At 38.2% G+C, this 18,096-nt stretch overlaps 1 protein-coding gene across 2 annotated transcripts in view; it reads right to left on the minus strand.

Annotated features, from left to right (window-relative positions):
• Nucleotides 1–7,396: 7,396 nt before the first annotated feature.
• Nucleotides 7,397–18,096, minus strand: part of MTTP (microsomal triglyceride transfer protein) — a 56,592-nt gene continuing 45,892 nt past the window's right edge. For both annotated transcript variants that reach the window (XM_038582043.1, XM_038582042.1), the window contains exons 15-18: nucleotides 16,950–17,177; nucleotides 12,428–12,552; nucleotides 10,235–10,405; nucleotides 7,397–8,720 (exon numbers count right to left, since the gene is read on the minus strand). In XM_038582043.1, the coding sequence (XP_038437971.1) occupies nucleotides 8,549–8,720; nucleotides 10,235–10,405; nucleotides 12,428–12,552; nucleotides 16,950–17,177 (696 nt within the window). In that variant the 3' untranslated portion in view covers nucleotides 7,397–8,548. The remainder of the gene's footprint in view (nucleotides 8,721–10,234; nucleotides 10,406–12,427; nucleotides 12,553–16,949; nucleotides 17,178–18,096) is intronic.

Genomic DNA, 18,096 nt, shown 5'->3' on the forward strand with positions numbered 1-18,096 from the left:
TTTTAACTTTTTGAAGAAACTTCATACTGTTTTCCAGAGTGGCTGCACCAGTTTGTGTTCCCACCAACAGTGTAAGAGAGTTCCCCTTTCTCCACATCTTTTCCAACACCTGTTGTTTCTTGTGTTGTTGATTTTAGCCATTTTGACAAGTGTGAGGTAACATGTCACTGTAATTTTGATTTGCATTTCCTTGATGATAAGTTACGTTGAGCATCTTTCCATGTGTCTGTTGGTCATCTGTACGTCTTCTTTGGGAAAATGTCTATGTATGTCTTTTGCCTATTTTTAATTGGATTATTCATTTTTGGAGTGTTGGGTTTTATTAATTTTTTAGTGTATTTTGGATACTAATCCTTTATCAGATACATCATTTGCAAATATTTTCTCTCATTCCATAGGTCGCCCTTAAGTTTTGTTGATTGTTCCCTTCATTGAGAAGAAGCTTTTTTACTTTGAGGTAGTCCTAATATTTATTTTTGCTTTTGTTTTTTGTTTCCCTTGCCTCAGGAGACATATCTAGAAAGAAGTTGCTATGGCTGATGTCAAAGAAGTTACTATCAGGAATCAGGTAATTTCAACCTAAAATCTATTCTGGAGAGAACACATCCAGATTTTTTTTTATTGACGTATAGTTAACATACAGTGTCATATCAATTTCAGGTGTACAATATAGTGATTCAACAATTCTATACGTCACTCAGTGCTCATCACACAGGTGAACTCTCAATCGCCTTCAGCTATTTCACTCATCCCCTCATCCAGCACCCTTATGATAAGGACCAGTTTATTCTCTGTATTTAAAAGTCTCTTTTTTTGGTTGTCTCTTTTTTCCCTTGTTCATTTGTTTTGTCTCTTAAATTCCATATATGGGTGAAATCACATGGTACTTGTCTTTCTCTGACTTATTTCACTTAGCATTATACTCTCTTGGTCCACCCATGTTGTTGCAAATGGCAAGATTCTTTTTTATGGCCAAGTAATATTCCATTTTATGTCTCACATCTCCTTTATCCATTCATCTATCCATCTTTTATAACTTGGCTATTGTAAATAAAGCTACAGTAAACACAGAGGTGCATGTATCTTTTTAAATGTATGCTTTCATTTTCTTTGGGTAGATACCCAGTAGTGGAATTACTGGATTGTGTGGTAGTTCTATTTTTAGTTGTTTGAAGAAGTTCTATTCTGTTTTCCATGGTAGCTGTGCCAATTTGCATTCACACCAACAGTGCTGGAGGGTTCCTTTTTCTTCACATCCTCACCAATACTTCTAACTTCTATTCAAGCCGTTCTGACAGGTATTAAGTGATATCTCAATGTGGTTTTGATTTGCATTTCCCTGATGATTAGTGATGTTAAGTATCTTTTCATTTGCACAGTGAAGGAAACTATCAACAGAATGATAAGGTAACTTGCTGAATTGGAGAAGATATTTGCAAATGACATATCTAATAAGGAGTTAATATCCAAAATATAGAAATAACTTATACAACTCAACACCAAAAAACCCCAAGTAATCCAATTTAAAAATGGGGAGATGACCTAAATAGAGATTTTTCCAATGAAGACAAACACATGGCCAATAGAGAACACACTTTTACATGTAATCCTAGAAGATTATGGCAGGAATCTTTCTAGTAAAAATAGAAGGATGAAAATAGCTTACAGGTTTATGTGATGTTCCAAGTCAACTGTGAATAAATTAAACTTTTATTAATAGGAGGATAGCAAGTGATTACAAATTTATTCTAGATTAACTGTAATCCTGTGATAGGAGGTAAATGACAAATTAATGTACACCAATTATGGACTTTTATTGATCTAAATTTTTATATTCTTCTATAATCTCACCAAATAGATTATGTAATTGCACAATAGACTCTCCGAGAGTGAGAATTGTTTATCTGCACATTCAAGCTGAAGGTACACGGAACACACTTCACTTTGGAGCTTCAGATATCTTGGATAGTAAAGGAATCTGATACACAACCAAAGGAAGAGGCCAATTCAGGTTGACTAGTTGCTGGGAGGCCCTAGCTCAAATTTTACCTCCTTGATCTTTCTTTACCTCCTTTTTCTTCTTTATGCTCTCTTAGGATTTTGAACATATTTTTTTCACATCATTTGTACTATTGTGCTAAAATTATTTGTAACTGTATTAATTCCCTCACCTCACTGGTTTTCTTGAGGTGAGGCAACCTATTTTACTTTTTTTAACCTAGTACATTCTCTGATTCTAATAGACCCACCATGTTGTATAAGATGACAAATTAAATCGATTAGTAAATTATATGGAAGGACTTATCATACAAACTTGGGCTGGATTGTTTCCATTTTCCCTTCCAAACCCCTATTTACTCTTTCCACCTTTAAAGATAGTTTGGATCAATAGGCACTCTTGCTTCTGGCTTCTGGTTGGTTTCAGCCAGTGGGTATCCCAGAGATCGGGGGGAGGAAAGAAAATGAGGTCATAGTGTTGGTTTCCCCGGTTTCCTCTGAGGGGATGTGGTGAGGGATGTTTGTGTCAAAAGCCATAGCTCCATTCAGTTTATGTTCTCTGGGTTCCAGTGATTACTCTCTCCCTTGACCTTTCAGGCTCCCTGTTGTTATGAGTCTCAGTACTGCACCATCTGTTGTGGCTTCCCTTTACCCTTCTCATATCTTTATGATATTTATTGAGCTCTTCCCAAATTACCCAGTTTGGATGTGCCGTCCATTTCACACAGCAACTCTGGGCCTGCAGGGTCCCTGACAGAGAAAGAGAACCTGCCAGTGAGAGGGGTTGGTGAGTAAGAATAGGTGGAAGTTTAAATACAGGTCATTCTGTTCAAGTTCTGAAGGATAAAGTCTGGGCTGAGATGCAGTCTTCTTCCAGTGTCTTCTTCCCTCTCAAAATGCTATCCATTTCATTTATGATGTGGATTCCTCTTACTATTTTCTCTAAGAACTGTACTGGAACTTGCTTTTTTATGGCTAAATTTTAGATTCATTCTATGCTTTCTCATAAAAATACTCTTTCCTCTTGGTAATTATCACAGTCACAGAGAACAAAAGTGAAGTAATTTGGTAAAGAAAGAATCAATGAAATCTGAAGTCAACTTGGGCATGCTGAAAAGTCACGTTGTTACAAAATGTGAAAATGATTTTTATAATGTGAAACTAGTGTTTTCATGATAATCTTCCTAAAATCCATGATGCTCAGGGGTGAAAATACAGAAACTAGATTCGCTTTATGGAGTCAGAATATAAAATGTTATTCAGGAGTTCTATAGGACTACATATTAAAAGTTAATATCAGGGAATATTTACTAAGTGCATTCTATGTCTCAGACACTAGCGCATTACCTTACTTCATTCTTACAACAACCTATATGAGGAGCTGCTCATTTTACACAAAAAGAAGCTGAGAGGCTGGGAGGTTTATATAGCAGGAGTGTGTGGAAAAGGTGAGATGCAGGAGTATCTTAGTCCAAATCACCCTCACTGCTGTACTGTCCTGCTTCTTACCTTTCTGCATGCTGCATACAAGAGGTTTAGATATCCAAGCCATACTGCACTAAGCCCCGAGAGTTAAAGGACTACTGTGCTCTAACTAGTTGCAAGGTAAAGGTAAAATAAAGTGCAAACAAACCCCCTTGCTAATAATAAGATTAAAGCTGATTTTTTAAAAGATTTTATTTATTTATTCATGAGAAACACAGAGTCAGAGGCAGAGACACAGGCAGAGGGAGAAGCAGACTCCCTGCAAGGAGCCTGATGAGGGACTCAGGACCAAGGACCCCAGGATCACAACCTGAGCCAAAGGCAGACACTCAACCACTGAGCCACCCAGACATCCCATTAGTAGAAAACATTTATCAAATGTTCCTGTATGCGTGGCACTATACTTTACATGCATTGTCTCAACTTAAAATAACCCAGTGAAGCAGAAATAATCATACCCATGTTAGAGATGACAATTGAGTCATATGCCCAAGATCATTCAACCAGTAGGTAGTGGAACTAGAATTCCAAACCAGGCCTCCCTCTCTCTCTCTCTCTCTCCCTGCAACCCCCACTGCTTTTTAGTTAACAGCTAAACTGATAAAGAGTAGTGAAGCTTCAGTTGATCTGAATCTGGAAGATTCTTTATGCCAAGATAGATACCTCAAGTTCTGCTTTCCCCCTCCCTGTATTTATGGAGGGTATTTAAACTACTTAAATGTTTTAAGCTTTCAAATAAGATTTTATTAATTTTCAAGCATATCACTTAGTGAAAATAGAACTTGAGCCATTCCCATATAATTTGAGCCTTGCTTTTATGTTCTGTGACCATGACTGTGTCACTGTTATTACTCCCCATCACCATCTTCACCAGCACTGTCATCTTGGCTATGACTTTTCTCACCACTCCTACTCAGCAGTATCCTAGAGATTCTAGCCAGGACAGCCTACCAATAAAATGAAATTAAAGAAATTCAGGTTGGAAAGGTAGAAGTAAAATAATCTCTGTTTACAGATGGCATGATCTTTTACACAGGAAGTCCTTTTTTTTTTTAAATTATTTATTTATTTATTTATTTATTTATTTATTTATTTATTTATTTATGATAGTCACAGAGAGAGAGAGAGAGGCAGAGACACAGGCAGAGGGAGAAGCAGGCTCCATGCACCGGGAGCCCGATGTGGGATTCGATCCTGGGTCTCCAGGATCGCACCCTGGGTCAAAGGCAGGCGCCAAACCGCTGCGCCACCCAGGGATCCCCAGGAAGTCCTAAGTACCTACCAAAACTAATAAGTTCAGCAGGATTCGTGATCAATATATAAAAATCAACTGCATTTATGTACACTTGCAATGAACAATTCAAATTTGAAAGTAATAAAATAGTTTCATTTACAATAGCATCAAAAAGAATAAAACACATGGAATAAGGTTAACAAAGGAGGTGTAAAATTTGTACCCTGTTGAAAGAAATTAAAGAAGATTTAAGTAAGTAGAAAGATGACCCATGTTCATGATTTAAGATTAAAACAGCAATATTCCTAAAACTGATACATAGGTTCAACACAATCCCTATCAGATTCCTCGCTAGCTTTGTAGAAATTGACAAGCTGATCCTAAAATCCATATGGAAACTCAAAGGACTCACAATACCCAAAACAATCTTGAAAAAGAACGAAGTAAGTGAACGCACACTTTTCAAATTCAAAACTTACTACGAAGTAACAGTAATTAAGACAGTGATGTATTGGCATAAAGATAGACATATAGATCAATGGACTAAAACTGACATCCGGAAATGATTGTTTATAGTTAGTTGATTTTAAGCAAGGGTGTTAGAACAATCCAATGGGAAAGAATCATCTTCCAATAAATGCTGCTGGGACAATTGGATATCCATATACAAAGGAATAAATTTGGACCCCCTACTACACACAATAAACACAAATTAACTCAAAACTGATCAAATACCTAAATTTAAAGCTAAAACTTGGAGGGAGCATTACTTGGCATAGAATAGAAATAAAGGTCTCTGAGTGGGTAAGGACTTCTGCTACTATCAGAGAAAGAGACATAAGAGCCCCAGAGAAAGGACACTGGCTCTGGAACTTTGTAATAAGGCTTAAAGCCTGATAGATGCTGTCCCATGTTTGCCATTTTCCTAACTACTGTCTGGATTCTTCTAGCAGCAAATTTTTTTAAACCAAAAGACTCCGGAAAATATAGTATAGTGAATTCAGAGAGCAGGTTCTGGGAAAGGCCACTTATATTTGAATCCTAGTTTCACCATTGTCTAACTGAGAAAATGTCTTCTGTGGGGTAAATTAAATGTCTTCTATGCCCCAGTTTCTCCATCTATAATTGTCCTGTCCAATTCAGTAACCACTAACCACATATGGTTATTGACTACTTGAAACGTGGCTAATCCAAATTGAGATGTGCTATACAGCATATACAAATTATATATCACGTTTCAAAGATCTAAGCCTCCCCCCCAAACTATTTAATACTTTTTATATATATTACATGTTGATATAATACTTTGCACATATTGGATTAAAAATATACTATTAAAATTCATTTCACTTGTTTCTGCTTATTTTTTTAAAGTCACTACTATAAATTTAAAATTACTTATGTGGCTCACATTACAGTTCTTATTGGACAGTGCTGATCTTTAACATGTAAATAATGATGCTATCTTTTAGATGTAGTTATTGTGAGAATTAAATAATTTGATACGTATACAATGCTTAAAATGCCTGCTATATAACAAGTACTGAATAAGGTATTTTTGAAGGTGGTCAGGTTCAGTGAGGCAGGGAGCAACTTGTCATGGGCAGAAATCTAATGAGATACAGGAAATGCCAGGAGCACTTCACAGAAGAAAAGCAGCCAGGCTAAATCTTTAAGGTTTGCAGGAAGGGCAGAGGACTCATGTCTGAGGGCTGAGCACTTCTCCAGCAGACATGTTTTCAGAGGACAAAGCTGTCTGAACACTGATGTTTGATGTTTGAAACAGTGAAGTGGTGAGAATTAGAGATTGAAAGATTATATATATATATATATATAGTTGTATATATATATATACACAACTATATACTAGTACTATATATATATATATATATATATATATACTAGTACATATACTATATGTACTATATATATATATATAGTTGTATTTCTGGCTCCAACACGTCAGAAATAGTGCTTCAAAACATGGACTATCACTCCAGCCCTCTTACATTTCTACCTTGTTCATCCAGAGAGAAGTCCGTGCTTGTCCTATGTTTCAGGTTTCTTGTTTCTTTGGAGGAAGTGAGAGTTGCTAAGTACGATCTATTCTCCAAATGGGTGGCAGTGTTTGACTTGGCCAGGCAGACACGCAGTTGGGAAGTAGCATAACACTCATGTCCAGGACACCACAGTCATCACTCCTGAGTAAATTATTTTGTACTTTCCAGAAGCAGTTGTGATTTGTTAAGCATCACATGGCTGAGCTTCCTTGGCCCATGACATATTTGGCTTAGGCCCTACATCAACTTACTTTCGCTGTAGCATGAGTAACTTTACAGAGTGCTTCTTCCAAGGTCAATGCTACCACCCATGACACACCACCCCCTTCTAGTTTTTGATTCCCGTCTCTCTTCCTGGTAACATAACAATAAAGGCGCCAGTCCAAAGCCTTATGAAAACTGGAATTAGAACTCATTTTCAAGTTTACAGGTCCTGAAGAGGTTCTGACTGCTGGTATTCTGTGGCTCATATTTCCAAGGGCTCTGACCTCTTATTAGAGAATCTGGCTTATTCTATTCTATTCAGATAGAGGATTAGTTGTATATGTATCTGGGCTCCGAAAGTGGCAGAAACAGAGAAATATGGTGTTTGAAGTAATAGAAGACAAAGGCAACTCAATAGGATGTCCATATATTTATTCCATCACACATTATTTAAAATTTACAACCAGTGGTGGGCTAGCTGAACTTCCATTGTTCACCCGTGCACATGTGCGTGTGTGTGTTCAATGGACAAAAGAGTACCTATTATCTGTTTTGAGTTTATCACTGTCAACACATACATCTGGTTTATTAATGAATATTTTAAAATGTTTAACATAGCTCTTTTACTTTGTACAAATAAAGACCATCTTTTCTTGATTTCTTATTTTAGAAGTTCAAATCCATCAGTATGAAATTCTCTTGGCCATTCTGGTTTTTGTACAGACTGTAGTCAAACAGACTAGATCCCCCACCACAAAACACTTGAATGAAAGAAAAAATAATGAATATATGAAGATGTCCCTTATAAAGGACAGTGTTCCACATTATAGTCTCAAAGAGACACAGCACAAGTAAAATCAAATGGAGTTTCTGAAGTTCATATTTCTAACTCTTACATGCTAAGTACAATATTCTTGCAGAGCAGAAGGCAGAGGGCAAAATGGCTTTCTTCTAGCAATCTGACCACATGGTCAACAGAAAGATGATGCTGTTTTAATTCTTCATGCCTTCTACCTCAATGCTTAGTAAAACAAATGAAAAAAGAGATAAATATTCCCTCTTGAAGCTGTGACAAAAGTCTTTAAAAAGTCTTATTCCCTCCCCCCACATCCTCTCAAAATAAAACAGTCTGGGTTTTTTTTCCTGATTGGGCAATATATTTGGTAGAAACAAGCCATGCAGAAAGTCTTCAAACATACTGATTGAAAATCGTTGAAACAAAATTGGGTTCTCCTGAGTGTACATGTATTTTGTATTGTATTTTATAAACAATTGTCTCTTCTAAGAACAATACTCTTCTCACTGTACCAAATGGGATTTGATAGAGGTACCAGAACACCAGGAATGTTTCTGGAAGTGTCACATATGTTGGCTCAAAATGACACTAAAGGTAGTATACTGAATAGGCCCAAATTTAATCATTTGAGGTTTTTTTCAGAGCTTTTTACAAAAATCTTAAATACGGGTAAATATGTAAACACTGTGCTCTCAGAGAGCAAGTACATAGGCATGTCACATCATATCCCTTCTGGGAAGACAGATTCAAGTGAAACCCCACCAATAAGTTTCAAAACCAACCACTAGAAGCACTCTCTGGTTCAGGGGCAAACACCACGTTGCACATCTCAGAGTTCTCTTGGTGGAGCGGGAATTCAGATCCTGCTATGAGACTTTCTTTTCTTCTCCGAGAGATGTAACCTCTGCCTGTGGACAGCCTTTCATACTTGGTCTCAAATTGCCTACATAACAACAGCAACAATAACAAAATTACACACATAATTAAAGTTACCCCACACCCCTTAGAGCCAAGCTACTGAATGTAGTACACTTGAAGCTTCTGTTTCAAAGCAATTTGAGAAAGGATGAGAGTGCCAAATACTACCGGTTTCCATTCCCATGAATGGGCTGATTGTTTTCTTCCCATTTCTTTCTACACCAACAGATATACTTCGAATGCCTGGAATATAGGAGTCCTGCCATACATTTTTCTAGAATGAAGGACCAAATTCCTCTCAGCTTTTTGGAGATGCTGTTAAGCTTTCCAGGCTTTGCTATGTCTCCCACCCCTCATTCCAGGAGCCCCACCTTGGGAGCACTCCCCTCTTGAGTAAGTAGTAGGTCCAACTGGATTTAGGCTGAGAATGCTGACAGGCAAACATTCCTAGAGCTCTGGGCCAAATGGAATGTGGAACCATTCCAGTTAGCCTGGTGAGCCTGGCGAGCCTGGCTTGGTGGTCACTGCATTTTGACCATTGGAAAGTTGATTTTTTTTTAAATTCATTAATCGAGGTTTAATTCTAAACTAAGTTAATATAAATTGAGAATGGCTTAATATTCTGATTATAATCCACTTTTATTCTTTAAAAATATAACATACTCATATTTGTACTTATATCATCATTTATACATTTCTTATATGGATCATGAAATGTCAGTACAATAAAGAAAGTGCTCAACTTTGGTCTACTTATCAAAGGAGATAATGTAAGATATGCTTGCCATTTTAAATATATAAGTCACCTTCATGGTTAATAATGTGTGTCAGGGAGACCCCCTACAACTAATAGAAGAATCAGTGCTAGTTAGCATTCTACTTCCATGTGGTAGTATTGTTATAAATCACCATTATAAGATTCAAAGGACACAGGGTAAATGAGAAGCTGTAAGGTAGAAGAGGTGCTAGGATGCTTACTTGAACATATATTTGGCATTTGAGACACTAAGAATTCTACTGAAAGCGTTTTTTTTTAAATTCTAAATCCCAAACTCTCAAGCTTGAGCCAAAACTTAAACATGAACAAGTTGCCGTTGTAGGATTACCTAAAAATTGTGAATTAATTGGAGCTCTTAAACCATGGTAAATGATTGTCGGGTGTTTTGTTTTGAATGTTCTGTCCAGGAGACAGTTGTGAAGTTAACTGATAGCAAGCACACACCCACTATTTTTGCTGAAACTACATGGCAACTCTAACAGCAAATCAAATCCCTTTGTTACTTTGATAAATTCTTTCTGGACTAGAATATAATATTATCCCCAGAATCAAATGAACTAGTCCTCATATTTTCTTGGTATCCTAAAAACTGACTTTTTTTTTTAGCCTTATCAATTATTCTCCTATTTAAAGGAAATTTACGTTTCACTCTATTCTTACCATTTCTTTTTAAATTTCTGAAACTAAATGCTCAAAACTGAGTGTAAGCTCCTGGAGAACTGGGGACTACCCAGGAACAGGTCATGAGGACTGCTTCTTACCTGAATGGAACTCCATCCTTGTCCATCTGCATGCAAACCAAGAAGGGGTACTGCGAAAACTGTACCGTGGAGATAAACTCCAGACCTGTTTCTGTTTCTGCACTGATTTCCAGGCCAGCTTTCACAAAAGAGGAGTCCACAGTCATGCTGCCAATTATTGCCAGAGCCACCCTAAAGATTTAGGCAAAAAAAAAAACAAAACAAAAAACAAACAAACAAAAAAAACGGTTAATATCACATTTAACTAATCTGGATCAATAGCTATAATTTCACAGGGTCTGAATTCATGAATGGAAAGAAATGTGTAAAAGACTACTATATGACCTAAATGCACATGGAGTTCTGTTGGTCACCAGGGGTTGGTTAGTCCCAGGGATGAGATAGTGAAGGTCTGCCCTTGTCCCGGGCCCTCCCATAGCCTTCAATCTAGATGAGGGAATGTAGAGTCTATCAGGTACTACTGTTTGATAGGGGCATACCAAGAGCTGAGGGGAAAATGTGCCTAGAACCCAATCCTTTCAGGGAGCTGGAAATACATGAGCTAGCTTAAAACAATGTCTAAACTCACAAAGACAGCTAGCTGATATTCATAACAATTTTCTTGGTAAATATCTCTCCGTGGGCTTCTGCATTGCTATTTTAATTCCATTTCATTACTTTCTCCAAAAGGTCTCCAGAGACATAAGTCTATGGTTGCCAAGATATTTGAAAAAATACTGTGCCCACCAAAAGCTATTCCTACAGTGGGGCACGTACCATGCATGCCCAGAAGGGACAAATATGGTGGGTTCTCCAACAGTCGCCTAGAGAAATTAGGCAGATTGGGTTGACTAGAGAACATGGCTTGGATGATTATGAGGAGCATAAACAATCCCAGTAGAAGGCTTACCTCTAGGATCACTCTAATTTAATTGTAGACTTTAAATGAAACTGTGGGAAATTACTCCCCCAATTAAGCCCGAGTTCTATGCCCAGGCTTTTCTGATAAAAGGATACTATCAAAGTTTGCTGTGCAAATTAAAGTCCCTGCTGTTGTTGTCAGTATAAAAGTAGGTCAGAGGTGATATCATGTAGATCCTTGAATCCCTTACATACCTTCTAATATCTTACACTCAACAAAGGCTTAAGAGATATTTTTTAAATGAACAAATGAAAAATTGAAGATAGATTGGCTACAATGTGGATACCAGTAGATTCTTAGGGATACTGTGTCCTTTTTAAAAATCCAGATAATTTTTGATGCGGCTCTAAATGATTTCTTTCTGAAAAGAATTCATTTCCATTTAATTTGAGGAAATGTCTATCTAGAAAATACTTCAGAAAAAGGAAAAAGAAGACCAGTTCACCGGGAAACCCTAAATTATACTCCTGATCTCTCTGATGGCCTATCCTATTTCTCATTCTTTGGTTCCTTTTAGTAACACTGTGAGTCACCTTTCACATTAAAATGATGTGTTTAAATTCTGATTTCTCAATTCCTTTGCCACAGGTTAATAGAAATCAAAACTTTAATTTTATCACTCCAATCTCACTTCTGTCCCACCATAGTTTTAAATATCAAAAGGTAAAAATTCATTGCACTTCCATTTCCTTTTCTTCGATTCCATGACAAACAGAAGAATAATTCTTTTGATTATCACACTGGTTCAGAAACATTGTCTTATGCTCAAAATAAAACACTCCATTTGATTGGACATGAACATTACAAAAACTAAAGGAGAAAATTTTGTTTAGAAAAATGAACGCTAATGAAAAAACTTAAGGACTCCTAATGTTTAAGACTACGATTCTTCACAAAAGTGACCACTTTTTTATTTTTCTCCACTGAAGACAGCAAAGGAGGAAAGATTTAAAATCTCAACAAGAGTGATAAACTAAAAAGTTTACTTTGGAGTCATATTTTCTGACAGTATTGTCAACTACTGAAGTGGAATACCAAGAAAGGATGAATTTCTCTTCCACAGGGCATGCTGGCTGTGGATGTCTTTAAAAGCGTGATAATTCTTAGCTGAGTTGATCAGATAACTGGCCCGCTCAAGAGAAGCTATGGAAAGAATGACTTCCCATGGTTTCTTCCTACTCTGTGATTTAATGATTACAAATAGAAAACATAGGTTTTGAAAAGTCAGAGAGCTAAACAATTCCAGAAGCATCTCTGCAGTTCATTGCATAGAATATTATACACATGCTTACCGATTTTTCACCCGGGTTTTAGACTCACGATACCAGAGGCTAAACTCCATTGCACCTGAAATGTCAATAGCTAGACCACCCTGGACATCCATATTGGCCTTTAGTCCAGATTGCAACTGAAGCTCCTAGAAGCAAAAATACATAACAGTAGTAATAATAAAAATAAATAAATTTAGCCAACTCCTTTCCAAAGGCACATTCAATCTCCTGCTATAGATAATACCATTTGAGTTGTGCTAATGTTGGAGTCTTCCTCTAGGCTTGGAAACACATTGTTCTAACCTTGATTACTGGAAGTAAACTGTTGATTCGCTCAAGTATTTAGTCAATTAAAATACGAGAAAAGCGAAGTGCCAGTTGAGATGGGTGAGATTTTTTTTCCAATCATTGCCTCTCTTTGAGAGAGGCAAAGGTTTTCAGAGTATAGTCCCCTTTGGAACAACATCAACATACTAGGAACTTGTTAGAAATTCAAGTCTCCTACCTACTGCATTACAAACTCAGAGAATGGGGCCCAGCAATCTGTGTTTTAACAAGCCCTCATGTGATTCCGATGTACCTAAATTTGAGAACCACCTGACTGGGGAAAGTGAAGGCATCTTCACCAGAAATCCAGCTGTGGCTCTGGGATGGGGGGGAGGAGTTGGGCTGGATGATCTCTCGTGTCCTTCAGCACTTCTCTGGTTATGTGCTGTGTCAAATATAGACAACTGCATCCTGCTGGCAAATGAAAGGCAGAATAAAAACTGCCGGTGCACTGTACAAGTTCTAGGGATTGCCTAGATAAAACTAGGAAAGGAAGGTACAACAATTTAACTCAGCCTTTACACCTTGCTGTTTGACATTTGGAATGACATCAAATAAACAAACAAGTCCAACATGAACTCAACAGTATTTTCCAGAGGGACTCATTTACAAACATAGTCTATCCTGAGCCATTTTGCAATTATCCAAAACCCATTGTTTTGTGTTGTCTGTCAGCAGTTAGCCTTTAAGTCTTGCATTTTCTGAGTGCATTAGCTGGGGTGATGTTGGCTGAAAAGTTCTTCAGTTGGATTGCAATCAGATTACCTGGGGACAGTGTTGGAAATGATAATGGCTCTGGGAAAAAAAAAAAAAAAAAAAAGGCTTTCTATCCTTAATTTTGATATCCCTCCAAAGATCTTAGGTTCATGATAAGTGGCAGCATGACTAAATCCCTTATATAACTGCCCTACTCAGACCAAACAAGCCATGCTTTCACCAACTATAAATGCCATGATTTTGCTTTCTAGAAAGGATCATATTGATCTCCCTGAATTCTCTCCACTTTCCAAAATATGTGGCAAGAAATCTCAGTCAAAGGCCTTGGTTTATCACCAAGTATACCAAAAAAGTCTCACTGTGGCATAAAGCTACTTTCAGTCAATTTTGTACCATAATTGTGATTTTTCCTAAATGAATCCTACTGTGTACCTTATCGCAGAGGTATTTCCTTCTGGGGCACCTGGGTGGCCCAGTCAGTCAAGCATCCAACTCTGGATTTCAGCTCATGATCTCAGTGTCATGAGCTTGAGCTCTGCACTGAGTGTGGAGCCTGCTTAAGATCCTCTCTCTCCCTCTCCCCCTCTGCCCCCTCAACCTCACACATTCTCACTCACATGTGCATGTGTACACTTGTATCTCTCTCTCTCCCTCCCTCTCTAAAAAAAAAAAAAAATGAAGTATTCCTTTCTTTGGAATTTCTCCTCTCTTCTCAATTTGAAAACTATAACCCCATTAGTCTACCCAACCAAAAAAAGGTCTTTGATGTAAACTTTGGCTTTCCCACTGGCCGTACTAGGTAGAAGTCAAAACACACCAGGTGCCATGAAAAAAAGTTATTTCACAGTTTTTAGATAATGCCTTTTGTGGGGAGAGAGCATTTTCATCGCAGTCTGGGTTTTAAGGAGTGCCTTGGTTTTCTGGGAAGATTCCATTTCTGTCATGCAAAGGGACCATGGAAGAACTCTTATGTATAATCACAGAGGAATTTTCTTGAGCTCCCATAGAAGGACAGAACACTGACCCTTGTAAGAGGACAGACCACTCTTCCTTGTGAAAGGGACTAAGCAAGGGATGCTTGGGTGGCTCAGCAGTTGACCATCTGCCTTCAGCACAGAGCGCGTGATCCTTGGGTTCCAGGTACAAGTCCCACATTGGGCTCCCCTCTAGGAGCCTGCTTCACCCTCTCTCTGTGTGTCCCTCATGAACAAATAAATAAAATCTTAAATAAAAAAAAAAAAACAAGAAAGGGACTAAGCCACATAGTGCAGTGGTTCTAATTTTTAAGGGTATAAAATAAGTGGAACTAAGAGTTTGAGTACCTACTGTGTCTCCAAAGCTTGACATTTGGTATCTCTTTCAATTCCCATACTAAATCTTCCATGGTAAACATTATATCTGAAGATTGAAAAGGAAATCAGGCCTGGTAGCCACACATGGAGACAGAATGAATACCCAGCTGTCTCTAGGGAGGATACTTTTCTATTACCACACATGACTATCACAAATCAGAACTGTCTTTTGTCTCCTGGTGTGCAAGAAAGCATGTTCTGAGAAATATCATAAAAAAGATCATAGGCTTATGTCCTTGTTTGACCCAGATGCATATTTATTTAAACTATTACCTATGACCTACAGGAACAAGATACTAAAGCTTTACATTTGTAGCTAGTGTGACCTCTTGATCTTGTACCTTTGATCCCAAAGGTGTCTCTTATAGTTCAAACACGGATATTTTGACAAATTATCCCATTGCTTCCATTCAGGAGAATATGTTCTTTGCTGGCTAAAGAGGATCTCCCTTTTAAGCTGACTTTATCAAACATCCTTCTCTGAAGAGTAATCCAATTAGCCGAAAAGAGAGAGCGAGAGTAGGCACCGAGTAATTCCATCTGCCTTGGTGGCTGTGACAGGCTATCCACTGCCAAAATTTCCTTCAATGTCAGCACTTGACCTAGAGTGGTATGTGCCTCTGAAGCTGGGATGGCATTACTGGGTTGCTCTGCAGAACCAGGGAGCCTCAAACAGCTTATTTGTATAGTAACCCCTGATCTGCCAAATGTTCCAATAGGAAACACACAAACTTCGGGTTAAATTTTAATAGCCATGGGGTGATCTTTGCCTTAGAATACATCTTAGATGCCCTCTCTTAATGAAAAGAAGAACTTTACAAGATAATCTAGATCAGGGGTTGGCAAACTATGAGCCTTCAGGCTAATCTAACCTGCTTGCTGGACAGAGTAGGAGAGAGCCCTAAGAATAAAATGTTGGAGAACGGCCACATTCATTTGCTAATATACTGCTGAGAGCTGTTTTCACTCTATAGTGGCAGAGTTGAGTAGTTGCAATAGAGACCATATGTCCCACAAAACCTAAAATATTTGCTTTCTGCCCTTTACGTAAAAAGTCTGAAGAGCCTGATCTAGATTACTGTGTTTTCATGAAGTTTTACAGCCCAATTCTGACCATCAGAGATTGCTCATAGGTAGCTGAGCACACACAGGTGGAGTTGAACCATCATTATTCCCATGTCTTAAAATGTAGATCACTTCCTCAGCACTCTATGGCTTCTTCAGAGATGTTTTTCATTAAGAATTCATCTCCCCTTAGGGGTGCCAGAGTGGGCTCAGTCTATTAAGAGCCCAACTCTTGATTTCAGCTCAGGTCATGATCTCAGGGTTGTGGGATTGAGCCCACATCAGCTTCTATGCTGGGCATGGAGCCTGCTTAGGCTTCTTTCTCCCTCTCCCTCTGCGCCAACCCCACACCACATGCACACATGGACTCTCTCTCTCTCAAAAAAAAAATTCATCTCCTTAAAGTTAATACTGCAATGGATATATGCAATGCAAAATTCTTATATAATTTACTATTTTTTCATATGTGACTTTGAGGATTAAGGGATACGACACGTACAACTGGTTGTCCTTGTCTTCATTCATACTAACTGAAACACAGGCTTATTCAGGGTGACACGGCACCCATTGAAAAACTACGTTTACCAGTTTTCCTTGCACCTAGAGATATCCATATGACACAGTTTTGATGAACAACAAAAGGGCTTAGGTTATTGTCTCCATAATTTCTTGTTTCTGTTAGCATTAGTCCTCTTCTCTTCTCTTCTCTTCTCTTCTCTTCTCTTCTCTTCTCTTCTCTTCTCTTCTCTTCTTTCTCTTCTCTTCTCTTCTCTTCTCTTCTCTCTTCTCTCAGTTTTATTGAAATACATATAATCTTATTACTCATATTATATTGACTATTTTCTCTTTTGCCTCAATGTGAGGAGGTGACTTCACCAGCTAACAAAGATGAAAGAAAACTCTGCTTGCCTATAACAAAGGAGAGAAGGAGAAAGGCCAGCAATACCAACTGGGCGAGTGCTTAGAATGTGACCTGTAGATGGGTGGAACCTTGTCCTGTATCCTCCAAGCATTGAGCACATTTCAAATGTGCCTGGAACACGTTAGGGATTCAATAAATACCTGCAGAATGAATAGATTACCTGAGAATGATCTGTCAGCAGAATGAGTCCCTTCACCACACTAACAGGGTCACCAGAGGCTGACAGCATTTTGGACATCAAATCACTGTATCCGTTGAAAAAAGTGACAGGTCTGAGCTGAACATCAAAGAGGATGGCTGACATGCCAGCATAGGAGTCAAGGTTCTCCTCCCCCTCATCAGGAGTAGCTGCAATCAAGCCCTCCAGACCTTGTGCTTCAATGACCACCTGTGAAAAAATGGAGATGACAGTCATGACAGAAGCTCCCTGCCTGTTCTGTCAGTGATGGTGAGGCTTCTGAACTATTGCTAGAACTTTCCTCAGGGTCAAAAAGTCAGATATCTGCAGCAGCTAGGCAAACAAAAACAAAACAAAAATAGGAAACCAACTCTATGCCTGAACAGAAGGTGAATTTATTTTCTTCATTTAATCCTTAAAACCTTTTATCCATTTTGTAGGTGAGGCAAAACCAAAAACCAAAAAACTCAAATGGCCGAGGCAGAACTCAAGCCCCTTCTGTCTGACTACCATGGCCAAGAGCTTTCCATTGTATGATGTCACTCTCGAGACCCTTAATCCCTCTAGGACTGTCACACATAATGAATCAGCTGTCCTTCAGAGCCCCTAAAAGGAGATGGAGAAATATTGGGATAGTGGCCATAAGGCGGCTGCTACAAGAAGGCGTGGAACATGCTAAGCCATGACTCAACACCTTTCCTGTCAAACTTTTCTCTCAAGCTGAAAGAAGAGATGATGGGGGCTCATATCAAGATCTCTCCCATAAATAGGAATCCTATATATTCTCTGTCCTCCATACCCAGCCCTGTAACCACTGGGTGTTTGACATTTCCGAGTGCATATCAGCAAACAGATGGTGATTCCTCAGGCAGAAGGACATAGTATTCTGACTGGAGTCTCATCATAGGGAATAGTAATATGATATTGATAAGAACTCAAGTTTGTGTAGTATTGGATCATTTTTAAAGCTAAATGAGCTTAATGAGAAGGTTATAATTTGAAATGCATAAAAACTAAAAATAAAGTATGTTTTGTAATTAGGAAGTCTTTATAGACTGTAATGAAATTTTGGATAAAAATAAAGAGATGGAATTCAGCCAGTTGTCAAATGCCTCCACTTTATTCTTTT

This window comes from Canis lupus, chromosome 32, assembly GCF_011100685.1.
Source record: "Canis lupus familiaris isolate Mischka breed German Shepherd chromosome 32, alternate assembly UU_Cfam_GSD_1.0, whole genome shotgun sequence".
NCBI classification, from domain to species: Eukaryota; Metazoa; Chordata; class Mammalia; order Carnivora; family Canidae; genus Canis; species Canis lupus.